A 27891-nucleotide genomic window follows, 5' to 3' on the forward strand; every position below is an offset into this window, starting at 1 on the left:
ATTATCAAAACTGTTCAGTATTTAAGAATTTCTATTCACAATCAATTGAACTGCCTGCAAGTCTGTGGTTTATTACCATCTCACATAGTCTACTGAATCATATTTTAAACCAAGATGTAGCAAGAAATTGTGTTTATTCCAGGACTTGATTTCAACATAGTCTAAAGATCCCTCAAGATTGCAAGTATCCAAAGGTGCACTTGTAATTGCAGCTCATCACTTGATGAAGAGTCGCCCATCAGTTTGTGAGTCACAGGCTGTTGCTCTAGTTTCTGAAGGGTGGAGAAGCGCAGTGTTCATGCAGTGATTGGTAAATATCGAGCCAATCCACATGTGAACATCTGAAGTGTACACTGAGGGAGTGGTGAGCCTGCGTCATACCTTCAACTTTCCTTCTCACTAATCTCGTTTTAGCCTTGTAAACAGTTTATTGTCCGTTGACTAAGTGGGAAAATCCAATGGGAAATGTGCTACCGCAAAGAGGAATTTTTTGATCATACACACACCGCGGATTATTTGACAGGGAAGAGGGATTATTCAACAGGGAGAGCAGCCGAGGAAAATTTATAGAAGAATTTCATGGATATTTTATTTTAGCAAAAACTTTTTTTTTTTTTCCCACCGGAATATCATCCACAGGCTGTCCATTTTCCTAGAGAAGGGAGCGCTTGGTGTCTGTGTTTCCGCGGTATGTCTGAGGGCTCGAGGCGATCCTTCACTCACGAGACGAGATGAGACAGCAGGTGCTCGCGCTCAGCGCGCTCGTGTTTCTCTGTGCATCTCAGCCTGTAACTTCACAAACACAAGAAGGTATAAAAGTGTTTGAATTTTGTTTAAATGATATGTATGATATTTTAATGGCGTTATAAGAAACACGTAATGTATGTGAATTACTATTGTCTCGCCTAACAATTCATCATGTAGGCTAAGTTTAAAAATTAACGAGTTATTTGATTTCCTTAATGGTTTATGCCCCTTAATACCCCCTGGGTTTAGCTCCTTTCCACCCAATTAAATTTAATGAGTTGTTCCACCTATAAACTAGTTAATAGGATATAATCTGTACCTGGGTATAGTTGACCGGGCTGAGTGACCAATAACATAAACATTAACTTTTTTATGTTTACATATAGCCTACTATTTATCTGTGTATCTGGGTGATTGGTCGCACGTTTGAAATCACGTTTTTGCCGGTTATTTAAATAGTCCTGTGATGTGGCAGATGCATTTTAAAAGCACTGTGCAGTCCTTAAAACTCATGGAGAAATAAAACTGGCATAAGGGCCTATAATGGTTTGCATGAAGTTTAGCATGTCACACTGCTGTCACGGCTTGATATGTGCCTCTGGACCACAAAACTTGAGTAGCAGGGTATATTTGTAACAATAGTCAACAATGCAAAAAGAAAAAAATAATAATAATAATTATGCAAAAATCATTATGATATTAAGAAAAGATCATGTTCTATGAGGATATTTTGTAAATTTCTCACCGTAAATATATCAAAACTTAATATGCACTGATAAGAACTTCATTCGAACAATTTTAAAGGCAGTTTTCTCAATATTTAGATTTTTTTTTGCACCCTCTGATTCCAGATTTTCAAATAGTTGTATCTCGGCCAAATATTGTGCTAACAAACTATACATCAATGGAAAATCTCAATTTAAAAAAAATTGACCCTTATGACTGGAATTGTTGTCCAGTGTCACATATGTCAAAAACCCACTTGAACTTTCTAGACATCACCTGACCACAACTGACCCTACACTTTTAAAAATAGGCTTTTTAAATTATCCAAAAAGTGTTGAGAAGAACCATTTTGGGTTCCCCAAAGCACATTTCAGTGAAAATTCTTTTTAAAGAATCATTTTTTTCTGCATGTTTAACAATAAAGAAACATTTTTCCATTTTAAAAGTACCTTTTGTGAAAAAGTATTTTTTTTCCCCCTCAAACCATCACTGGCAATAAAGAAGATTTATTTTAAAAGTGTTCAGAACTTAATTGAGAATTAGCAAGTGTGTATGAATGATTTGTGAGTGGGATGAGCTTAAACATTAATTAAGGGAACGGCTTCTGTGCTTTTACAGCAAGCTCTTGTGAACTAAGTATTAATAATAATAATAATAGGAAAATGCATGCTTGTACAATAATTAAGGGAATGGCTTCTGTGCCTTTACAGCAAGCATTTGTGAGTCATGTTGACTTGATATATTGACACTCTTGGAATAATTAAACCAGCTTCTACTTAAACAGCTCCAGGGCAAAGAGCTCTTTTTCCCTCAGCAGCTCTTTTGCAACAGAACATTAGTTTTAAGAACTATGATTCCAGTGACGGCCAATCCCATTCTCTTACTTTTGCCGCCAATCACATTACGTCACTGAACTCAACAGAATAAGGTGTGGGACTATAGTGCCATATCATAAACTGCTCTTTAATAACTCCTTTACAACCATGACTCCAAAATTCTGCCTCTTTTATGCATACAAGAGGTTTGATAAGAAGGCCTGGACTAAGTTAATAATGTAATCACTCTTTCCTTCCGGTGAGAAAAAGACTGGGAAGATTTTGAATGGTTGGCATCTGCACCGACCCAATAAAAGCTCTGCTGATGGTGCAATATCAAATATTAAGATCCTGTGTGTATATAGGTGAAGCCTCATTGTTTTAAAAGTCCAATGCGTCACTTCATTTAAGACAGAAACTATGCATACGTCCCACTAACCGCCAAAGATAATGGCCTCTGATTTAGAGCAGTCTGTACTTGCAGAAGTTGACGTGAATAGGTGTGGATGTGTGTTTTGGAGATTTTTGTCTCATGCCGGCTCTTATTTCAGTTTGACACTAATACTATTTTCATGTCTTTCTCCATGTGTCTGCTAATCTGTCTTTGCTTTCCCTCATGGATTCTTCCATTCACCCTTTTTTGTCTCGTTCTGCCTGTCATACATGCTCAGTCCCCGCCCTGAAGCTGAGCTGTTAATGCTCATTGAGCTATAATCATTGTGCACTGCTGGATTCTATTGTATGTTCCATAGAGGCCTCTGCTCTCTATCTGTGGTGCTGTTGACTTAAGATTACTTGTGTGAATGAACAGGACTCCATACATGATTAACATCCAGACATTGTGTGTGTGTGTGTGTGTGTGTGTGTGTGAGAGAGAGAGAGAGAGAACATGCATGTGTTATCTAGACGATACCTGATGTAATAGCAAATATGCATGTAAGACATGTGGGTGTGTACACTTTTACATGTGCATGTCTGCATATAGCCTTTTGTGTAAGGGTGTTTGTCAGATTTCATTTCATCATATTGGATAGATAAAAGGGATGCACTTATTAAAATTCTGGCCAGTACAAAAAATTATTCAATGCTGTGGCAGGTAAATATTTAAAACATCTACTAATTTGTCTAAAAAAAAAAAAAAATTTAATCCATGTTGTGATGCTTAAGAGAATTTAGGCACCACAATATTATATTTTACAGTATGAAACATGGATAACTATTGATTTTGAGATCTGCTCAAGAATGTAATGACAAAAAAAGTGTAAAGTCTTTAAAACAAAACTCTTTATGAAAAAGTGCTCTCAAAGATTTAAATTTCTGCTGTAATGTTGCTGTAACGCAGTCAGGTCTTTTTTGACCTGGAAGAGATTTTTTAAAATGCATGGCTTTTATAAAAGGAACCAAACTTTGCAAATGGTCCATAACTATCAAAATGCACAGATTAAAAAATTTTATAAAAAAAGAAAGAAAAGAGAAACGTTTTGTTTTTTACATCTTGATTTTTTTTTCTCACATTTGTGAGACTATGAGTACCTATTAGTATTTATTTAGGCTTTGTCCAATATTTTGCACACACTTTTGTGACTGAAATTTGTTGGTAAACATAAATATACAGGTGCATCTCAATAAATTAGAATGTCGTGAAAAAGTTAATTTTGTCTTGTAAGTTATTTCAAAAAGTGAAACTTTCATATATTTTAGATTCATTGCATGTAAAGTAAAACATTTCAAAAGTTTTTTTGTTTTAATTTTGATGATTAGAGCTTACAGCTCATGAAAGTCAAAAATCAGTATCTCAAAATATTATAATATTTACATTTGAGTTTCAATTAATGACCATCCCTACAGTATAAATTCCGGGTATCTCTTGTTCTTTGAAACCACAATAATGGAGAAGACTGCTGACTTGGCAATGATCCAGAAGACGAACATTGACGCCCTCCACAAAGAGGGTAAGTCACAGAGGGTCATTACTGAAAGGTGTGACTGTTCACAGAGTGCTGTATCAAAGCATATTAAATGCAAAGTTGACTGGAAGGAAGAATTTGGGTAGGAAAAGGTCCATAAGCAACAGGGATGACCGCAAGCTTGAGAATACTGTCAAGCAAAGCTGATTCAAACACTTGTGAGAGCTCCACAAGGAGTGGACTGAAGCTGGAGTCAGTGCATCAAGAGACACCACGCTCAGACGTCTTCAGGAAAAGGGCTACCAAGCCACTTCTGAACCAGAGACAACATCAGAAGCGTCTTACCTGGGCTGTGGAGAAAAAGAACTGGACTGTTGCTCAGTGGTCCAAAGTCCTCTTTTCAGATGAAAGTAAATTTTGCATTTCATTTGGAAACCCAAGGTCCCAGAGTCTGGAGGAAGAGTGGAGAGGCACAGAATCCATGTTGCTTGAAGTCCAGTGTGAAGTTTCCACGGTCAGTGATGATTTGGGCATGGGGTATTGTCAAGAGGAAGATGAGAGACACCATACCCAACAATGCAGATGACCTGAAGGCCGCTATCAAAGCAGCCTGGGCTTCCATTACACCTGAGCAGTGCCACAGGCTGATTGCCTCCATGCCACGCCGAATTGAGGCAGTAATTAAAGCAAAAGGAGCCCCTGCCAAGTATTGAGTACATATACAGTAAATAAACATACTTTCCAGAAGGCCAACAATTAACTACAAATGTTTTTTTTTTATTGGTCTTATAAAGTATTCTAATTTGTTGAGATAGTGAGTTGGTGGGTTTTTGTTAAATGTTAGCCTAAATCATCACAATTAAAAGAACCAAAGACTTAAACTACTTCAGTCTGTGTGCACTGAATTTATTTAATACACGAGTTTCACAATTTGAGTTGAATTACTGAAATAAATAAACTTTTCCACGACATTCTAATTTATTGAGATGCACCTGTACATGATTATTGATGAACCATTGCAGCATGAAAAATTAATATATTTTTTTATCTGAAGGTGAACATACTTTTCCAGAGTAATATTTTTTTTATGTTGTTTTGTTAAAAAATTAATATGCACCTTAACCAGAAATGCAAAAATTGTACAGTATGCAGATTTTTGGAATGCATTATGTGAGTTAAGATAGCACTTAAAAATAGAAGAAGTCATCTAAAATTTAAGAACATGCAGAAAAGAGAATCTACAATTAAGTGTCTAATATTGGTCAATAAATATCCAGTATCCACTGCTACCAATCAAAAGTCACCTTTATTGTTCGATAACCAATATGGTCCCAATAAATTGTACAAGATTAAAACTCGACTGATAAAAGCACTTGAGTTTATATTGCAGAAACTATAAAAAAGTCCACATCTGTTGTGAATTTGCTCTTTTATCTAAGACAAACATGCAGCATTTGCATGCAGAATAGTGCAGATGTGTAATAGAAACCCATGTGACAGCACTTCCTTTTATGCATTCCCAGAAGACATGCTAATATAACTCGTCCCCTGCAGCCTCGTTCCTGAGACTTTAAGAAGGGCAGACGAGTGCATTTGACTGCTGCTGTTGTGAAGTCACTCAGTGGTGTGGTCATACACATTTGGGGATGCAGTAACATAGAATAGAGCGTTATAGAGGACAGCGGCCACTCTTAGATTATGTCCTTATGTCCTCCTCTCCGGACTCCCCCTCCTCTTGATAGAGTACTACGCTCACATTCATCCTATTGTCTGGTTGCATGATCTCAGCCCTGCACGCACACACACACAGAACCACTGTCAATCATAGCTACACATTAACAGAGCCACACATTTATAGCTAAGTGACAATGCTGTGCTTTGTTCATTAATAATGCCTCTCTAGATCTCATAGCCAGATACAGCCTTAGGCCCCAGACATGCAGCTGAGCATTACTCTCTGCCAGTCTTACGAATATACCATTTAACCCCTCGCAAAATACGCCTGATAAAAAAAAAAACTGACTCCAGCAGTTTTCAGCTCCCAACCTTTAAAGATTTTTTTGTGGTTTTGTTCTTCTTGAGTGTTCTTTGCACACAGTTAATATTTTATAGTGACTCTTTGATGGATGGGTTTATTGAATGTGAATGCACGCAGGTTCACCAGCCAGAACTTGCTGTGTTTGTTTTACAATGCCATTTTCAAGTTCTTCTATGTTCTTAAAGGAATATTCCAAGTTAAACTCACGCCCCATTGACATATTTGTGGCTGGCTCGTCCCACCTCTTAGGGCAGATTTACAAATCTCTGCTCTTCAAAGGCAAAATGCAATTCAGATTTTGTCAAAATGTGTCTCTGTGATATGTGTTGTGATGACAGGTTTGATTCAGATTCAGAGAAAACACACTAGAAATTGATATCAAATCAATGTAAATTCAATCAAAAAACTTTGATGCCATTTTCTCAGGTTGATTTGTTTTGCCTCATTAGAACAAAACTCAACAGTAAATGCAGCTCACATAAGATTTTCACAGGAGAATTTGTGAATTCAGGTGCTATAATAACAGTGCAAACTTTGTTTTTAAGAATATTTGTATTTTATAACCAAAATAGTTAAAACATTAAAAATCTGGATGTTTTAAACCTTCTCCAAACATTCAAAAACAATGTTGTCTTCATTTAACGTTATTAGGAAAAAGCTCTTATAACATAAAACTGTATAATAACAAAAAATTCTAACTAAAAAGTTTTAATAATCATTCTAAGTCTAATTTTATGACAGTGGTTAAGGCCACACCACAGCTGGTAACATCACAGAGGAATGATATTAGAATCACTTTTGATTTTTTTTAGCTGATGAATGATAAAAGCATTGACAGCAAATCAGAATCCACCTGACATTAAAGAGCCTGAGTATTTAAAGCAGCAAATTACAGAACTGTAGAGTGTGCTAATAATAAACAGAACGATATCGTCTCTTGGTGTGGTTGTCAATTTAGTTATTGTTATAATCATCTTTATAGATATCGTTCTTGATGTGCCTTTAGCTGGATAGCTTCTTTTCTCTGTTCCTTTTTTACAAACTGAAGTTGTTTTACTAAAACACAGTACTGAATTTAACCTGGAATGTTCTTGCTGTGACTAGAGATAGCCAAGATTGGTTTATCGCCATGTCTTACAAGACCAGAATTTCAAATCGGTTCACATCTGTTGCAGTGCATGCTGGGTACCACAGTATAAAAAAAATACACATGCACATACTGTCAGATGCACTGCAGTAGGGCTGCACGATAAATCGCATGTGATTGTCATGCGCATCTCGTCGGTAAAGCCGGTTCTGTGATTAGTAGTAAATCTCCATCGCGTGCTTTCAGATGGAGCAGCATTTACTACACAGAGCAGTAGTTCACTGACAAGCTACGCAATATCGTGTTCAAAATCACTGATGAATCTCATTCGATTATGAATGCGATATTGCATATCTTATCAGTGAACTACGGCTCTGTGTAGTAAATGCTGCTCCATCTGAAAGCACGTGATGGAGATTTACTACTAATCACAAAACCGGCTTTACTGACAAGATGCGCATAAAAATCACATGCGATTTATCGTGCAGCTCTACTGCAGTACGCTCAAGAGTTGTGGCCTAAGAGTCATGGAGACCCTTGTGTATTTTATGGGTGGGGTGAAGGGAGAGAGAGCAAGAGAGAGACTTTTCTAACAGTTGTCATGTCTTTCTGTCACCTCGGGCCAATAACCCTGGATTCCATCTCTGTCTGAAGCTGTTTCCCACTATTATTTTCTTCTCTTTTTAAGTCTGTTTGGGGACTTTCAGTTGTCTTGTTCTACATGCTGACCTGCAGCTTCTTGGCGACCTCTGACCTTGCCTCATTATGTTAATGACCTTGTGTTGTGGCCACTGCATGAAGTCTTTGTGTGCGCTGTGAGTGGACGCCTTGTGTGGAAGTGGCCACTTCAAAAGTGCTATATTGTGTACAGAGGTTTCTTCTGCATCTTGCAAGAACAGTCGCATAAATTTGAGCTATTTACAAGAGGATTTCAGCCTATATATTTAAATGGATTATCACAAAGACGTATTCTTGGTTATTTACCACTTAATATGACAATGGAAGGCATATGTTGATTACTATAGAACATTTTATTCGCCTGTTGGTTTGTAAATGAAAATGCATGTACAGTAATACACTTGAATTTGAAAGGCTGAAATTATTCTCCGTAATACATTGTAAGTACACTGATAAAAATTGTGAAGATTTTTTAATGTTTTGAAGGAAGTCTCTTATACTGACCAAGGCTGCATTTATTTGATCAAAAATACAGTGAAATATCAATATATAAATATTGTGAAATATTATTACAATTTAAAAATTTTCTATTTTAATATTTTTTAAAATTTCGTTTATTCTTGAGATGGCAAAGCTGAATTTTCAGCAGCAATTATTCCAGTCTTCAGTGTCACATGATCCTTCAGAAATGATTCTAATATGCTGATTTCTAACATTATTTTTTATTGTTATCAATGTTGAAATCTGTTGTGCTTCTATGTGTATTCTGTGGAAACTGTGATACGTTTATTTCAGTATTTTTTTTTATGAATCGAAAGTTCAGAAGAACAGCATTTATTTAAAGTAGAAATCTTTTAAAACATTATAAATATCTTTACTGTCACTTTTAATCAACTTAAAGAGATGACTGACCTAAAAATGAAAACCCTCAAGCCATCCTAGGTGTATATGACTTTCTTCTTTCAGACGAATTACAATCAGCGTTATATTAAAAATGTCCTGGCTCTTCCAAGATTTTTAATGGTGGTGAATGGGGTTTAAGGCCAAATCATGCAGTCATTTTCATTTTGGGTAAATTATCCCAATGCATCCTAGCTGAATCAAAGTATTATTTCTTAAAAAAAGGACTATATGAGTTGTGACAGTAAATTGCTATTCAAATGATCCACATACTCATATACAAAATTAGATCTAATTATTTTCTCTCGTCACCAGTTTGCACGGGCACCAAGAATGCTCTGAGCTCCACAGGCACGCCTGCACAACACTACAACAACCTCAAGGAGCGCTACACCGGATGTGAGATCGTCATGGGCAACCTTGAGATCACACAGATGGAGAGTGACCTCGACTTCTCCTTTCTTGGAGTGAGAGAATATTTTTTTACACATATATAGTAGTTGATTTGGCCATAAGATAAAATTCTTATCTTATGCTTCTCTTTCAGAGTATCCGAGAGGTCACAGGCTACATCCTCATTGCTATGAACCAGTTCAGCAGATTACCGCTGGACCAACTAAGAGTGATTCGTGGTAGCAGCCTATATGAGAAGGAATGGGCCCTTTCTGTCTTCCATAATTTTGAGAGTCACAGTGGCCTGGAAGATCTGGGTCTCACCAACCTCACAGGTGAGATGAGATTGTAATAAACTGTTAGCGAGGGAAATGTGCTAAAAGAGTCAAAGAGATGTCCAGAAATGAGAAATTTGTCCAAATTGAACATGACACCATCATGAAACGTGCCACTGCAGAAACAGAAACAAAATGTACCTGCTATACTAGTTATAAGATAAAAACTCAAATTTAAATGCACTGAAAAAAATTGGTGATGGATTTATTTTAAAACAAGTTTTGAAACAATTGCTACTAAATTTCGCAAATAATAACAAAGAAACAAGTAACTAATTGAATTAAACTTTTTTTTTTTTCAGTTCAATGACTGAAGTGTATTTTCTTTAAACGCAATCCAATAATCAGTTTTACAATGTGGAAGTTTTTATCACTTGGATCATAAATGGTTCCTCAGATCATTCCTTTCAGTGGAGCATTTATGGCCCATGTCTTGTAAGGCTACCTTCTCAAGACAAAAGAATGTGACCGCTTGATTTGACATCAGTGATTTGCAGAAATGTGTAGGAGTGTTTAGGTATCTGGCATATTTGCATAGTGTAGCACTGGCACACCCATGTCACTCAGTAGAGCAGAATACTATACAGACAGGCCTTCAAAAGAGCTTTAGCTTGGCAGTAGTGTGTCTGTGTGTTTTGTAGGTCACATCAGTTGACTTGTTCAGACTCATCTGAGATGTTAGAAAGGGACACATATTGGGTGTCTTCTGTGTTAGCTGAGCAAGCAATAGCTTACTTTTTCTGCAGATCTTTACAAGAATTAGAACAACCCCTCTTTAATTCTGTCTTGACAGTAAAATGAAACTTAAAATAACTCTTCACACTTGATATAGTACAGTTAATAGACAACACTTTAGACAAGAACAAGTGCAAACAGGTGTTTGTTCCCCTTCTATACATCACTATAATGATACATGCCTTAAATGAATCAGACTTCCTTCATTGGGTCCGCAGAGATCTTGGAAGGAGGAGTACAGATTGTCCATAACAGGAATCTCAGTTATGCTCCATGGATCAACTGGCGGGACATTGTCAGAGACAGTGATGCTCGCATCCAGATCCAGAACAACGGAAGAAGCGGTTTGTGCATTCACACCTTGATTTGGTGGTTAATGATTGAGAGTGTGAGATAGGTGATAGATATTCATGTCCAATAAATGTTTTTGTCATTTACTCACCCCCATGTCATCCAACCTCATATTGTTGTTATTCTTCTGTAAAACACAATAGGAGGTGTGAGAAAGAACATCTAAGCTGTTACTTACCATGTATGGAAAATAGATGATGATTTGATAGACAAACGAGGGCCATAGAAAGTAGCTTAAAGGCTTTCTGATGCCTTGTCAAATCTTTTTTTTTTTTTTGAAGATGAATTTTTTTGGCATTTTGGCTTTATTTGGATAGTACACTATTTCTGAAAGGAAGCGAGGAGGGAGAGAGAAAGGGGGGATGGGATCGAGTAAGGTCCGCGAACCAGGACTCGAACTTGGGATGCCCGAAGCACAATGGCGCTATATGTCCCCGCACTGCCCACGAGGCATTTACTGCTGACCAAATCTCTCTTTTTTTTTGGTGAGGAACAGTGGTGTTAAATGAAAATGATGTCAATGTTTAAAAATAGTTTTGAAACAAAAGCACAAAATTAGATAAAGTGAGACAGTAGGAGGTCAGAACCAAATGAGGGTCTGGTACTGATGACAAAATGTTCATTTTTAAGAGAATTATCCCTGTGATGTCATTAATTTAGATCATTGACCTCCCTGTGTGTTTCATAGGATCCTGTGATTCTGCATGCGGAGAGTTCTGCTGGGGTCCACGTAAAGATCAGTGCCAGAAATGTGAGTAACTGAGATTCAGTTAATTCTCTGATTTAAAAAAAAAAAAAAAAATCTTACTGACCCCAAACTTTTGAATTATAGTGTATATTGTATGGTACTTTGCACAGTTTTTGTTATTTAATAACTGTCCCATAGGTGCCGATTTATGTTTGTGTTGGTGGGTGCCCAACCTCTGTAACAACCACAACCCCCCCCCCCCCCCCTTTTTTTGTTAAATACATTATCACGCAGTGTTAAATTTGGACTATACTTTTTATAATTGGTGTTTATTTTTCAAGTCTTTTTCTCCGAGCAATGATGTGCTTGATGAAGAGTTCAGTTCATGAACAGAAACACATGGACTGTAAAATAAGTAAATGTGTAATTGTGTATAAATGTGTAAGGGGAGCCTTGTAGATGCAAACAAGGTGAATAATGTTTTTTGATTAAAATAAAGTTAACATTGGCCAGCCATATATCAGGTTGTTTATTACTTATCAGAGCTGTTGAAACCAGAGTTTTGCAGTAAATAAAACCAAATAATTCACACAAAATATTAAATCAACAGATGCAAGGAGTATTCGATGAAGGCCGTGTGCTTTTATGTTTACTGTATAGACATTTTCAAGGAGGAAATTAACAAATATACTGCTAATTTTTCCGACTTTGAAGCATAGCTTACTGCCACATAAATCTCAATGTGTGCTAAGTGTGAATTACTGATAATGAAAACTGCTCAAACACAGTTTTATCCAGAATTAAATACTGAATGTGCTGCAGATATTAGTGTGTGCTCTAGCCTCAATGCACATCAATTTTCATGTATAGTTTTGTCCTGTCCATTACTCTTTCAAGTGTGAATCCCGCATAAATATGCAATGTCATTCTAGAAACATTGCAGTGTGTACTGTATGTGGCCGAAAAAACAAAAGTTTTATACAAATTCTGAATGGATTTATAGATAACCTTTGAAGCACTCCCTTTATAATTAAAGGGTTCATCATGATATCATGAAGTTTTGTTATAACAAGAGGATTCGCAAACTTGCAAAACTCAAATTTAGTTGACTTCTTTCAACATGTATGTATTTTTAAATGTAGCTAAAACAAATTATTTGCAACCACTTACCTTAAAAAAATGTAGTATAATTTTTTTCAGTGAAGAAAGCTTTTTCAAGCACAAATATGCCCTGGATAGTTTGTCAAATTTGTTTTGCCAATATAATGGTAAATAGAGAAAATTTTGCGTTTTTCCTGTGGGTGCTATGAACCGTCCTACTGTTATACAAAGCGATACTAAGGTGTTTTGTCTGTGTATTTCAGTGACAAAAACAGTGTGTGCGCCTCAGTGTCATGGCCACTGTTTTGGGACCAACCCTAATGAGTGCTGCCACACAGAGTGTGCTGGAGGCTGCATTGGACCAAGAGACACAGACTGCTTTGTGAGTACTAGCACCATTGCCTTTATACTCTACTTGCTCAAGATCTGCCACATCTATTGTAAGAGGCTAATACAACGAAAACAAAACAAAGCATTATAACAAACTTTTCTCAGGCTTTCGACTCTGATACTCTCCCAACAGGCCTGTCGACATGTCAGTCACTCAGGCGCCTGCGTCCCTCACTGCCCTTGGCCCCTGGTGTACAACCGACAGACCTTTCAGCTGGAGCCCAACTCTGAAGCCATGTATCAGTACGGTTCCATCTGCGTACCCAAATGTCCTGGTGAGTTACAAGCCAGTTACAAGCAGTTTACCACAGAGGAGAGTTTTACTAAAGCATGGGCCGGAAAATAAATAACCCGTTTCTGAGGAAATGGTGGCTTGGTCGATAAAGATCTTGGATTGTAATTTAAATATAGTTAGTTTGAAACCTGCTGGAAATGATATATTGGTTAGTAAATTATTGTAAATGAACTGTGAAAGAACTCAGGGAGCGTTCAGTGAGAGATTTGGATGATATGCCTCATTGACAGTGCATCAGAACTGCATTGACGTATCCATGGAAGACCATGAACGACTTGGTAAACATGACACAAGTTTAAACAAACACCAGATTTGAATGGTGCTATACCACTCCCATCACTGTGTTGTTCTTTTTGATTAAATTTGTGGCTGGAGAGTCCACAATTAACACTCACCAAACACCACCTGCGTTGGCGTAGCAGAGTAAATAAAACACAGGAGAGATTGCTGGTGCCATTTTTAGGAATTGCAACATAATACATGGTTTTAAACCACAATGTATGATTGCTAGTCTTGAGCAACATCAAATCAGAGATACCAAAAGTATGCTAAAGAAAATGGACTTTAACTTCCCATTAAAAGCATATTCAGAAAGTCACAGAAAAAAACTCTAAATAAAGAATTAGCAAAAATATAAAAATTCTTAAAATAATTTAATGAATTAAAAAATATTTTTCTTTAAAAATAAATATTCTTAAATAATTTTTAAAAAGTCTTTTAAAATACATAATGGTTTAGAATTTTAATTATTTTTAATTTATAGAAATTGTAAACTCAAATACCATCAAAAATTATATACAAAAAGCCACAGTGGCAAAACTCAAATAACCACAAAATTATTCCTTCAAAAAATAAAATAATTCCTTTTGAAAATGTCTAAAAAAAACCTTTTTTTTTTTTTTTTTTTTTAAATAATTTACATTTTTTTTATTTATAGAAATTTTATATATATGTCAATTTTCTAAAGGTTTTTAATACAAATGAAGCAAAATGCACTTTCATGGCAGGGGGCTCTTGTTTGAGGACTGTGTTTGTACAAAGCACATTTAAGAAAAAAGAAAATTTTATAAGACTCTTAAGACATTAAAGAGTGCGGTATGCACTTATCCTCTTTTTTTCAGGTCACTTTATTGTGGATGGCAGTGCATGTGTGAGCAGTTGCCCTCCTGGTAAAAGAGAAAAAAAGAAAAATGGCATTAAGCAGTGTGAACCTTGCATTGGCCTGTGCCCCAAAGGTGAAGTGTCCATCTAACCATTATTTAATTTACTGGACCACAGCAACTGAATGCAGTGTATGCTTATGAGTCTTGAATAAGATACAGTTCATTTGGTGTCATGTGGCCCCTCAGAATTTTTTCTCTTTCTCTGTATAGTATGTGAGGGAACGGGAGCCAGTAATAGACAGACTGTGGACTCTAGTAACATAGACAGCTTTATCAACTGTACCAAGATCCAAGGAAGTCTACATTTTCTGATCTTAGGTATCAAAGGGTAAGACACACACATAAACACACTCCTTTAATAAGCTCTTTCAGCCCTGAACAACACTGTGTCATAAACAGTCTGTGCTATATTCCAGACCTTTGCCCTGTAATGTCATCGAAAGCTTTAATTAGGCCTTTAACTTGTGATTCACAGGCTATTTCTCAGCTTAGATTAATTTCACATATTATTAACTGATGAATAAACAGAGCTGATTGATGAGTGTCCACAGGGAGTCCATTACTGAAATCGTTTATGTTAATATCCACACTGTTCTTATTCTGCAGAGACGTCTATCATAACATACCACCTCTGGAGCCTGAAAAACTCCAAGTGTTTAACACTGTCAGAGAAATTACTGGTATGCTACTTTATTTTAGGCTTAAACTGATTGTTCTCTGTTTGTGTTCTTGTTGCTGTAGTTTTTGTCACGTCATGTTGTGACTCAACGGTGTGTGTGTGATTTGTAGGAATTTTGAACATTCAGTCTTGGCCTGATGAACTCAGCGATCTGTCTGTTTTCTCCAGTCTCACTACCATTCAGGGAAGATCTCTACTCAAGTAAGACTGATAGTGTTTAGGTGTGTGTGAGAGTATGTTATTTATGTGTCTTCGCAGGGTCCAATATTAACTTTTTGCCACACATACAAATTTACATGGGTGAATTATACTGGCCATGAAAATGTATATACAGTGGGGAAAAAATTATTTGATCCCCTGCTGATTTTGTACGTTTGCCCACTGAAAAATAAATGATCAGTCTATGAACAGTTAGAGACAAAATCCAGAAAAAAGCATTTCAAAAAAGTTGTAATAATTTTAATGAGAGAAATAAGTATTTGATCCCCTATCAATCAGCAAGATTTCTGGCTCCCAGGTGTCTTTTATACAGGTAAAGAGCTGAGATTAGGAGGACTCTCTTAAAGGGAGTGCTCCTGATCTCAGCTTGTTACCTGTATAAAAGACATCTGTTCACAGAAGCAATCAATCAATCAGATTCAAAACTCTCCACCATGGCCAAGACCAAAGAGCTGTCCAAGGATGTCAGGGACAAGATTGTAGACCTACATAAGGCTGGAATGGGCTACAAGATCATCGACAAGCAGCTTGGTGAGAAGGTGACAACAGTTGGTGCGATGATTCGCAAATGGAAGAAACACAAAATAACTGTCAAACTCCCTCGGTCTGGGGCTCCATGCAAGATCTTACCTCGTGGAGTTTCAGTGATCATGAGAAAGGGGAGGAATCAGCCCAGAACTACACGGGAGGATCATGTCAATGATCTCAAGGCAGCTGGGACCATAGTCAACAAGAATACAATTGGTAACACTACGCCGTGAAGGACTGAAATCCTGCAGCGCCCACAAGGTTCCCCTGCTCAATAAAGCACATGTACAGGCCTGTCTAAAGTTTGCCAATGATTCAGAGGAGAACTGGGTGAAAGTGTTGTGGTGAGATGAGACCAAAATCCAGCTCTTTGGCATCAACTCAACTCGCTGTGTTTGGAGGAGGAGGAATGCTGCCTATGACCCCAAGAACACCATCCCCACCATCAAACATGGAGGTGGAAACATTATGCTTTGGGGGTGTTTTTCTGCTATCGGGACAGGACAACTTCACCGCATCAAAGGGACGATGGAAGGGGGCCATGTACTGTCAGGGCCAGGGCGTTGAAGATGGGTCGTGGATGGGTATTCAGCAGAGGATCAAATAACTTTCTTCCCCACTGTACTGCATTATTGTTATTCCAAACTTTTTATATATTGTTCTATATTTGTTCCATTGTTCTATATTATATATTGTTATATTGTTCTTTTTTTAAACTTGTATTGTTCAATATTGATGCACATAACATTTTGGGTAAGATTTTTTAATTGTATTTGAAAGAAGTGTCTTATGCTCACCAAGACTGCATATTTGATAAAAAAATACAGTTAAAAGAGTGATATTGTGAAATATCTTATTTTTATATTCTGTTTATATTTTTATTTATTTTAAAATGTAATTTATTCCTGTGATGCAAAGCTGATTTTCAGCACCATTACTCCAGTCTTCAGTGTCACATGATCCTTCAGAAATCATTCTAATATGCTGATTTTCTGCTCAAGAAACATTTCTATGCAATTGTTTAAAACAGTTTTGCTTAATATTTTATTGTAATATTAATATTAATATTGCTTAATAAAAGTTTTTTCAAGATTTTTAATTTGAAAGTTCAGAATAGCATTTATTGAAATAGGAATCTTGTACATCTTGAAACGTAAGTGTCTTTGCTGTCACTTGATACATTTTTTTAATCAATTTGATACATTCTTGAAGTTTCTTTAAATTTCTTAAAAAAAATCTTACTCATCCTAAACTTTTAAATGGCACTGTATATATCAGACAATCTTGAACATATAATTGTTTACACTCATTTTTACCACTATCTAATGCTCACTTAAAGTAAATTTTTAAGTTAATCAGTCTCAAAACGAATATCCATTTTTCATAATGTAAATTATAATTTTGATGCCTAAAATTACTTGAAGCATGTAAAAAGATTGATTTTAGTTTTCAGTATTCTGTGTGTGTGTGTGTGTGCGTGTGTGTGTGTGTGCGTGTGTGCGTGTGTGTGTGTGTGTGTGTGCGTGCGTGCATTATTTTGTGTGTTTTATCCCAGTCACATCTCATGTTTATTTAATCTCTAATATGTTTGTCTCTCCACTAAGTGTTTTAATGCTTTTTAATCCTGCAGTGTTTAACATTGTGTGTGTCTCACCATTGTTTTTTTGTGTGTGTGTGTGTTCCCTGTGTTTTGTATGTTACTCTCTTCATTCTACACATGTGCTTATGTCTGTCCCACAGCCGCAAGAGGTATGTACTCCCTGCAAACCGCAAAACTAAGTGTCTGAAAACCGGTATTTCTGTTCTGCTCTCTCTCGATCTCTCAATGCACAAATATTGTCTTTTTTTCTGCTGTGGGTTCCAAGTAATGACAACAATATTCCTGATGGGTTGTGAAATGTTTCTGTAAGGATTAGAGGGGCATGTATGAGCACATATTCAGGGTCATGAATGGTTCATCTGCTTTCGTTTTATAATCTGGCATGGGTGCTTATATATATAAAAACTCAAGGGAAATCACTGTGGATCTGTCCCTTCCTTCGTTCATTCTCCCTTGTTTGCTCCAATTTCTCAGTCATTCCATCCTCTCCATTAGGCCCTTCTCTTTGTTGGTGATGAAGATTCCCTCCCTTACGTCTCTAGGACTCCGTTCCTTGCGTGAGATCAGTGATGGCAGTGTGTACATCACTCAAAATAAAAACCTGTGTTATCATCACACTGTTAACTGGACCCAGATTGTCACCAGTAACCGTGATAATGACATCAAGGACAACAAACCCCAGATCAAGTGTGGTAAGTTAAGTTAAGAATGCATACTACTTTTTACACATATGTGTGTTATTATTTTGTTGTCCATCGTTAACTTGTTCACAAACAGTCCTCTGTTTTGCATGTCTGTGTTCATGTAAACAGAGGAAGAGGGCCATATGTGTGACCCACTGTGTTCAGACGCAGGATGTTGGGGCCCGGGGCCTGAGCAGTGTTTGTCGTGCAGGAACCACAGTCGGCACGGCACCTGTGTATCCCATTGCAACCTGTACTCTGGGTCAGTGTGCTTGTTAGATTTATTGTAAGTTTTTATTTAGTTTAATTGATTGAAAGTTGGGACAGTGTCTGAAGGCCTGTGTGTGTCCACAGAGAGCCACGGGAGTTTGCAGGACTGAATGGAGAGTGCCTTGCTTGTCACCCTGAGTGTTTACCCCAAAATGGAAAACAAACATGCAAAGGAAAAGTATGCAACACACTTACTTAGTCTTTTTATTTCATTCATTATGCTTTAGCTGTCCAGGGGGAACATTTCAGTGTTGATATAGTTGTTAATTTGATTCAATGAAATAAAATATAAATATTAGACGAAAAATGTCAGTTAGTTGCCAGTATTTCTCATTTTTGTTGAAGTGAAATAAAAATAAAGCTAAATAAACTGAAAAAATAAAATATTAAAATAAAAACGAATTCAAAATATTACTATATTAAATACTAATAGTATATAAATAATACTAAAATAACACTGGTCCAAATGTGGCACTGAATTAAATTAAATTAAGACTGATTATTTTTGAAATTTTGACTCATTTGTTTGTCATTTGTCTCATTTGTCTTTGTTTTTACAAGTGCCTATTTGACACATCTTTCTTACTGCATATGATAGTCCTAGAGGGTGCTATGATAATGATGTGAACAAAAGTATGTTACGGTAAAAAATTCCAACCCACACACTCTCTGTGTAATGTCTTCATGTTCGGTTGATTACAGTAACCTGCCAGACAGGCTTTGCAAGCTCTTTGATTCAGAACTGTTCATTGTGCAATACATCACTTTTAACAGTGACTTAATAAAAGAAATTCATGCAAACTGTGTTTGCACAGGTGCTTAGTGACAGGAATATTTGTTCTACTAATAAATAACTTACATAAGTTGGCCTTTCTTTTTTGTGCTTCAGGGTGCTGATCAGTGTGTTGCATGTTCGAACTTGATGGATGGCCCACACTGTGTTTCTGCTTGTCCTAATGGAGTGAATGGGGAAAAGGGTCAGACCATTTTTAAATATCCAAATGCAGAAGGTCATTGTAAGCCCTGTCACCTCAACTGCACAAGAGGGTAAGTCACGCTACAACAAATGTGCTCTACAGATGTCAGTTCCAATTGTTCATTCTGAGGACACTGTGGATGAAATGAAAAATGTATTTGTGGTTATGTTGTCCCCTCACCAGATGCACAGGCCCTGCACTCACAAACTGTATAGAGCTCGACAGACTTGTGAACAGGTTAGTAGCCCCCTCTTCTGGTTACAATCAGAAAGTACAAACGTTTTCCAGATGTAAACATCAGTTATGTTTTCCTTAACCAAACACCTTCCTCTTAGTTCTCAGATCGCAGGTATAGCCGTTGCTGTGTTTGCTGGTATCATCGTGCTCCTGGCACTGTTTATGCTTGGTTTGCTGTATCACAGAGGCCTGGCCATCCGCCGCAAAAGAGCACTGAGAAGGTACCTGGAGAGTGGTGAGGTGAGTCATTTTGTCTGCTTAAATACAAAGCACTTTACTTAACCTACATGAAAGTAATCAAAAGTAATAAAATATATCTTTACAATCTATATAATAGCTCAGAAAAAAATATTTTACAATAAGTTTTCATTTGTTAACCTCATTGCTAAACGGGAACTACAAATGATTAATACTTCTACAGCATTTATTAATCTTAGTTAATGTTAAGTTCAACATTTACTAATACAGTAATACATTAATTGAAATCAAAAGTTGCCTCTGTTAGATTGGTTAACATCCTGTGAACTAACATGAGCATTATTATAAATTTTCAGTAACAAAGTTTAATAAATTCTGTAAAATTCATAGTTCGGTAGAGCTTGCTTGTTAATGCATTAACCATTGTTAACAAATGAGAGCTTTTACCATACTTTTATTAAGAAGAACATATGAAATTGATCAAAAGTGACTGTAAAGTAATAGTAAATAAGTAAAAAGTTAGTTTCAAATAAATTTTGTTCTTTTGAACTTTCTATTTGTTAATAAGTCCTGAAGACAATGTATTACGTAAATCAAGGTTTTCATAAAAATATTAAGTAGCATAACTGATTTCAACATTGATCATAAAATGTTTCTTGTACAACAAATCATCACATTACAATAATTTCTGAAGGATCATGTGACACTGAAGACTGACGTAATGGCTGTTGAAATATTCCATCACAGGAATATTTTTTATTTAAAAATATTTTCAAATACAAAACATTTAATTGTAATAATATTTTACAATATTACTGTTTGTATTGTATTATTAATCAAATAAATGTAGCCTTGGTGACTTGGTGAGCATGAGAGACTTTCAAAAGCATGAAAAAAAATCTTAAAGATCCCAAACTTTTGTACACGCAGCAAAGCTAGCTTAATATTGCCTTGTATTAATATTGAGTAACTGAATAAACATTGCCTTCAGAAAGTATTTGTGATACTCTGCACCATAGTGTCTAAAAACCGTTGAAGTCCACAGTTCCTTGGTCATCAAAATTATATGATGCATATTTCCTCCTGTCCTCACCCAGAGCATGGAGCCGCTGGATCCAGGAGAGAAGGGGACAAAAGTGCATGCTCGCACCTTAAAACCACAAGAGCTGCGAAAGGGGAAACTTCTGGGCTACGGAGTCTTTGGGACTGTGAATAAGGTTGGAATGACTCACACATTAAGTTTGCCTTTGCTCAACTCAATCTTGAACAGAGTTACCTGTTCTCTGAACTGTGATTAAGCTAAAGTGACTTTATTCTCAGGGCTTTTGGATTCCTGAAGGAGACTCTGTAAAAATCCCTGTGGCCATAAAAACCATCCAAGACCGCAGTGGCCGGCAGACCTTCACAGAGATTACTGATGTGAGACATTAACTTGCAATAATGTACCTTCATACATATGTTGCTTCATGCTTTCATATTTATTTTTCACCTGTCCACAGCACATGCTTGCGATGGGAAGCCTGGATCACCCGTATATAGTGCGTCTCCTTGGGATCTGTCCGGGAACAAGTCTGCAGCTGGTCACCCAGCTCAGTCCTCAGGGATCCTTACTGCAACACCTTCGCCAACACAAAGACAGCCTGGATCCCCAGCGTCTGCTCAACTGGTGTGTGCAGATTGCAAAGGTGAGATGACTGAAGATGAGAAATAGTTTGCTACACAAAACTTATCGGTGCATAATGTTTATACACAACATCTGTATGTATCTTTAGGGAATGTATTATCTTGAGGAGCACTGCATAGCCCATAGGAACCTCGCTGCACGCAACGTGCTGCTCAAGAGTGACTACATAGTACAGATCTCAGACTTTGGGGTGGTAGACCTGCTGTATCCAGAAGATAAGAAATACGTGTACAGTGAACACAAGGTAATTTACAGATTAAACTTCTGAGACACTACTGTTAAGTTTGGGTTTGGTATGATTTTTATATATCACAGTTTATACAAACTGTTTAACATATCACAGTTTATACAAAATTGAAACTTTTTTTAATTTTATAATATATTTTAAAGGGGTCATATGATGCGATTTCAAGTTTTCCTTACTCTTTGGAGTGTTATAAGCTGTTAGTGCATAGATAAGATCCCTGAAGTTGCAAAGACTAAAATCTCAAAACCAAAGAGATATTCTTCATAAAAGTTAAGACTTATCCACGCCCCCCTAAAACGGCTCATTTAAACACGCCCCCACATGTCTACGTCACAGTGTGGGAAGATTTGCATAACACCGCCCAAACGTATACACAAAGAAAGAAGGCGGAACTATTATTCTAGCTGTAGTATTGTTGCTGCCGCCATGTTGTGGAGACGCTGTGTTTCGTTGTGAAAGTAAAAGTACTTTGTTTGGGCTTCCAAAAGAGTCCACAACTACAAATCAGTGGTTCAGTTGCATTTACATCACTGTTCCAGAACAGTTCAACCAAAATATTAGAGTGTGTGCAGCGCATTTTACGGAGGATTATTTCCTGAACCTGGAAGAGTACACTACAATGCTGGCTTGCACAAAGGCTGTTTCTATAAAGTGGGGCAATTCCAACTTTGCAAGGACAGTCTGACGCTTCTGGCTCACAGCTTGTAAGTACGTTTCTGCTACTGACGATTCAAACGCGAGTTTTGAGCTGTGTAGAGTAGCGCTTGTTTGTCGTTTCTCCGATCACAAATGCAGACATGGTAATATTTACGCGATGTGTAAAAAGACAGTATAAGTCATTATAATCAGTAATTATGTCTCCACTGGATGCAACAAATGCCTCGTTTATAAGGGGTTTTATTGGTTTTGTGTCATCGCGCCGGGACATGGCATCACAATACGGTAAGGGGCGTAACATTTCCATCACACACTTGAGGTATTCGGCCAATCACAAGGCACTGGATAGCTGGCCAATCAGAGCACGCCTCGCTTCTCAGAATGATGTGCTTTGTAAAAATTTCAGAAAGGCGGGGCATAGAGGAGCAACAATAATGTACAGAATGTGAAAAATAATGTTTTTTAACCTTAAACCGCATAAACACATAGCATTACATCAAATACACAAAATAATGTTCTTTTTAGCAACGTCACATGACCCCTTTAAAAAAGGCAATTTGTGATGGCAAAGCTGAATTTTCAGCAGCCATTACTTCAGTCTTCGGTGTCACATGATCCTTCAGAAATCATTCTAATATGCTGATTTGTAACATTTATCAATCTTGAACGCTGTTGTGCTGCTTAATATTTTGTGGTAACTGTGATACTTTTTTTCAGGATTCTTTGATGAATCAAAAGTCCAAAAGAACAGCATTTATTTGAAAATAGGATATTTTTGTAACAATTTAAAAGTCTTTTCTGTCACTTTTGATCCATTTAATACATTATTGCTGAAAGTATTAATTAAAAAAGCCTTTCAACAGTAGTGTATAAATTTAAATTATATTTTTAAAAGAAATATATTAAATTAATATAAATTGTTAATACAAAATATTGATATAAATGAAAATATAAAATATTATATATATATATATATATATATATATATATATATACACACACACACACACACACACACACACATGATAATATATATGATAATGTTATTTTTATGAAAATAAGTGTAATAAAAAAGCATCATCTTTTGATGTTTTAAGATGGTCTCTTTTTCAGATGCCAATAAAATGGATGGCATTAGAGAGCATCCTCTTCAGAAGATACACTCATCAGAGTGATGTGTGGAGCTACGGTGAGTCTCAGTGCGGTTGAATATCAGATGTTTGATTTTGTTTAGTTGTTTGAAGTTCTTCTTGCTTATTCCAGGGGTGACTGTATGGGAGATGATGTCATATGGAGCTGAGCCATATGCATCCATGCAGCCTCATGATGTGCCAGGTCTACTGGAGAAAGGAGAGCGACTGGCTCAACCACAGATCTGCACCATAGATGTCTACATGGTCATGGTCAAGTGTAAGGCAGATGCTAGACACATTTAGGAAACATGTAATGATTTTAAGTGCTGTTAAGGCACAGAAAATCTTTCTAAACACATTTTAACCCCTCTATCCTCAGGCTGGATGATTGATGAGAATGTAAGGCCTACATTTAAAGAGCTCGCCAGTGAATTTACAAGAATGGCAAGGGATCCACCACGATACCTTGTGGTGAAAGTAAGAAATCAAGATTTTATATGGAAGGGTTCTCCAGGAAGCAGGTTTGTGATTGCTTTTAACATTGATTTCTGTGTCATTATGTAGCCGCCTCAGAATAACGCTGGTGCAGATGAAAGCCACCAACGATATTTTAAAAGCTCTCATTTAGAGGGAAACTTGGAGGAGGATGATGATGATGATGAGGTATTGCAGAATGGGTTTGCTACTCCTCCCCTCCAGCTGTCACCAACTAGAAGTCATTCTCGCCTCCGTATGGCGTCCTACAAGGTGAGATGTCTGCAATACACTCCAACAAAATCTCTTATATATACCAAGGCTGAATTGATTTGATGCAGTAAAAAATACAGTAAAAACAGTAGTATTATGAAATATTATTACAATCTAAAATACATTTTTATATGTAATTTATGCCTGTGATTACTAAGCTTAATTTTCATCAGTCATTATTCCAGTCTTCAGAGTCACTTGATCCTTCAGAAATCATTTGAATATGCAGATTATTTCAATGTTCTTTGATGACTACAAAGTTCAAAAGAACAGCATTTAATTGAAACAATTTTTTTCTCTCTCTTCAGGGCACCACAGAACACACAACACCGATAGGCTATCTCCCCATGACCCCAGGGGAAGACCATAGACAGGTCAGATTTCATATCATCTTATCATGTTGTCTTGACTACAGTTTTATATATATATATATATATATATATATATATATATATATATATATATATATATATAAAACTTCAAGCTTTCAACTCAAATGAACTTTTTTTGACCTTTTTTTTTTTTTGATCACAGTATGAACGTGCATTAGATCAGGGGGTTTCAAACTTTTTGGTGCCAAGGACCCCCATATATAATCTTCTTGCAAGAAACCCCTTTTATAAAATCTAAATTTTATAAAATCTAAATCTCTTCTTTTATATTTAAAGTGCCCCTATTATACCTTTTCAAATATTACCTTTCATGCAGTGTGTCATGTATCAGTATGTGAACAAAGTTTCTGCAAAGTTGTGAAGCCGAAAGTGCCCGATATATAAAGTTATTGTCTATCAAAAAAAAAAAGAGTCTGCTCACAATACCCTAAAGGAGTTGTTAGGAATTCAAATCTTTTTCTGTTACGCTGTATGTCAAGAAGTAACACATTTGCATAATGTCCGCCCACGGGCTGTCATTCGCACTGTACACGGTAGACCAATCACAAAGGACTGCGCCATCTGACCAATCACAGCAGTGAGGGCTCACGAGAAGGAGGGGTTTAGAGAGACTGATTCTTTCAACTGCTTCACACGAGTCGGAATCATTTAGAAATTAGGTCAAATTAAAGCTATTTTTTGAGAAAACTAAAGTGTTTTTTGACCTTGGATGCATGTAAACCTGTTTTAGGAGACTCATAAAACAATATTAGCTTCCTTAAAAATGGCATAATAGGGGCACTTTAAAGACTCATTTATACTGTGTAACTGAAAGCAATTGTAATTGGTCATTGAAACATTGGTGTTAAAGTGTAATATTACACAAAAAAAAAATTCAATTTATTTCATATTTACTTATAGCACTTTTTAACAGTTAAAGAGATAGTTCAGCCAAAAATGAAAATTCTGTCATTAATTACTCACCCACATGTACTTTCAAACACCTTCGTTCATCTTTGAAACACAAATCAAGATATTTTTGATGAAATACGAGAGCTTTCTGACCCTGCATAGACACCATGCAACTGACACATTCAAGGCCCAGAAAGGTAGTAAGGACATCGTTAAAATAGTCCATGGGACATCAGTGGTCCAACTGTCATGTTATGAAGCTACAAGAATATTTTTTTGCACAAAGAAAACAAAAATAACAACTTTATTCAACAATTTCTTCTCTTCCGTGTCTTCCATTCACAAGAGCACCACAACGTAATTGCATACCGTACTGTACTATATGTATATATACGAATATGAAGCAAGCTATTTGTATTGTTCCCACACAGATGAGAGCCCAAAGGAGGAGAAAGTCAGGCTCAGTGAGGACAGAGTCAGAGTGCTCAGAGGGCAGAGGAACCATGGTGGACATTGAAATGGCTTCTCAAACAGGTAGTCTGTACAGAGGCTGCAGCCGTATGGACAGCGCCTGCGTGTCTGTAACCTCAGATGCGTTTTCTTCAGGTCTGGAAGGTGTAGACGAGGACCATTATGGATACGTGTTGCCCACAGAAAGAGGTAAACCAATTTATGTTTAGTCATTATTGGGACTCAACTGTGTGCCATTTTTATAAGACATATCTTCTCATTTAGGTTCCAGAAACACTGTTCCTCGTGGTAAGACATCCAGAAACTCAAAGAGTGCCGCCAAAACAGATGTGCAAGAGTACGAGCTAATGAACAAACAGCCCCCTCGGCTTTCTACTTCACCCACAGACAGCACTGATGGTTCTTCAGCACTGTGCAACCCATCCTCCCCTGCTTCTCCTCACACATGCAGCATTTTACCACAGGAGAGAGACACTGACTTAACACAAACTGAACAGTCAGATAAGGGTACTAGTCCACCTGAAGGGGACAGTGTGGAGTCTGCTGCTGCTGCTGCTTGTGAATACAGTCTGGTTGGAACAGAAACATGTACTACTGACGAGAGCAAGTCTGAGAGCGGCCCTGTAGAGGAAGAGCCACCCACGGAGCCACAGCCACAAGAAGCGGTGGTCGAGTATGAATATATGGACATACGTACAGACATAAACCAGCAAAACAGTCCGATGAGCAGTCCAGATGAAGTGGAGAGTGACAGCAGAGAAGCGATTTACCAAAATGTAAGCGCAAGACATAAGGAGAACGAGGATTCTGATCTCACTACACGGCGCAGTGAATATGTGGACATGGAGGCTTCTGGGAGACCTGGCTCTGAGGACAGAGATCAGGTTGATTATCAGAACTTTCCGGTAAAGGGAAGACCTGTTGTAGGAGAGGAGCCACAAAAGGCTGGTCTCAGATCCTACATAAAAGTGTGTGCTGGAGTGGAGGCGCAGAACACTTCATTTGACAACCCAGACTACTGGCATAGCAGACTGTTCCACAAGCAGGATACTGTTTGCACATAATTACTGACTTCAACTGCCTAACATAAATAATGTGATGGATCAGTGGTGGAAACAGAATAGACTGGCAGTTTCTAAAGACGTATATCTACCATGTGTTCAGTATTTGAACATATAAATTTATGCTAAGGTGCCAACAAAATATTATACTTAAAGTATAAAATCACTCGTCTTGTTGAAGATTGGCCTACCTCCACTTGTGTGTCTCTGATGTGCAACTCCTGTGGTTTTGTATAGATTTATGTTTGTTTTTTAAGACGATGATTTTTGTGTACTCAATGAGGAACAAGTTTTTTTTTAAACAAACAAAAAAAACAATTATTGTATATTGATCTTTCTTTGTCAGTAAAAGTAATCTTTCAAGTTTATTGTCTCCCATATTTAATTATTATTATGCAACAATATTTAGCTGTCACCAATGTTTTGTCAAGCTAGAGCAGGTTATTATATTAAAAATATATTTTAAAAAATTTTAAAAATCATTTTATAAATATATATAAAAAAAGTCTGAGTCAGATTTGTCTATGAAATAATTATGGTTTGTCTGAAATAAAAAATACTGTTTTGTTGTTAATGCTTTACATCTTAGGTGTTTACCAGGTTTCATTTAAATTATATAAAATAGCCTACCAGTTATCAACACAATTTATAATCTTTACATGTCAGCTTTCACAAGCTACTACATTCGGTTAATTTCAAGTCGAACATGCCCATTTAGGATTTACTTTAACCACCAGTGTTTTGATTCAATAAAATGAACCGATGTTTAACATTTTTCCGGTAATCTGAAACCAGTCGAGCTCAATTACATGTATACTTTGTTAGATTTAGATTTCTTCACATCAATAATAAAACAAACATACTGACA

At 36.8% G+C, this 27891-nt stretch overlaps 1 protein-coding gene across 2 annotated transcripts; it reads left to right on the forward strand.

Moving 5' to 3' along the window:
- The first annotated feature begins 398 nt into the window (after window positions 1–398).
- On the forward strand, window positions 399–27389 carry LOC306859875 (receptor tyrosine-protein kinase erbB-3-like). 2 transcript variants are annotated; one of them, XM_079401259.1, is made up of 29 exons: window positions 399–810; window positions 9214–9365; window positions 9446–9626; window positions 10580–10705; window positions 11401–11463; window positions 12765–12883; window positions 13025–13166; window positions 14308–14421; window positions 14560–14677; window positions 14956–15029; window positions 15139–15229; window positions 17871–18067; window positions 18188–18320; window positions 18413–18506; window positions 19218–19375; window positions 19489–19542; window positions 19641–19782; window positions 20838–20957; window positions 21061–21159; window positions 21240–21425; window positions 21513–21668; window positions 23442–23517; window positions 23592–23738; window positions 23841–23938; window positions 24026–24208; window positions 24517–24582; window positions 25923–26025; window positions 26098–26151; window positions 26227–27383. In XM_079401259.1, the coding sequence occupies exons 1-29, from the start codon at window positions 732–734 to the stop codon at window positions 27024–27026; spliced, it is 4125 nt and encodes a 1374-aa protein (XP_079257385.1). In that variant the 5' UTR covers window positions 399–731; the 3' UTR covers window positions 27027–27383. The 2 variants fall into 2 exon arrangements, with proteins under 2 accessions (XP_079257385.1, XP_079257384.1); XM_079401258.1 differs by having other exon boundaries at window positions 25923–26151; window positions 26227–27389.
- Window positions 27390–27891: the final 502 nt, after the last annotated feature.

This window comes from Barbus barbus (assembly GCF_936440315.1).
Source record: "Barbus barbus genome assembly, chromosome: 40".
In the NCBI taxonomy this organism is placed as follows: Eukaryota; Metazoa; Chordata; class Actinopteri; order Cypriniformes; family Cyprinidae; genus Barbus; species Barbus barbus.

Bases quoted from the DNA above. Each gene is read 5' to 3' on its own strand.
- LOC306859875 (XM_079401258.1), top strand. From the start codon at position 732: ATGAGACAGCAGGTGCTCGCGCTCAGCGCGCTCGTGTTTCTCTGTGCA. The intron at 12,884-13,024 runs GTGAGTACTAGC...CTCTCCCAACAG, and splicing joins CAAGAGACACAGACTGCTTT to GCCTGTCGACATGTCAGTCA. The intron at 21,426-21,512 runs GTGAGATGACTG...ATGTATCTTTAG, and splicing joins GGTGTGTGCAGATTGCAAAG to GGAATGTATTATCTTGAGGA.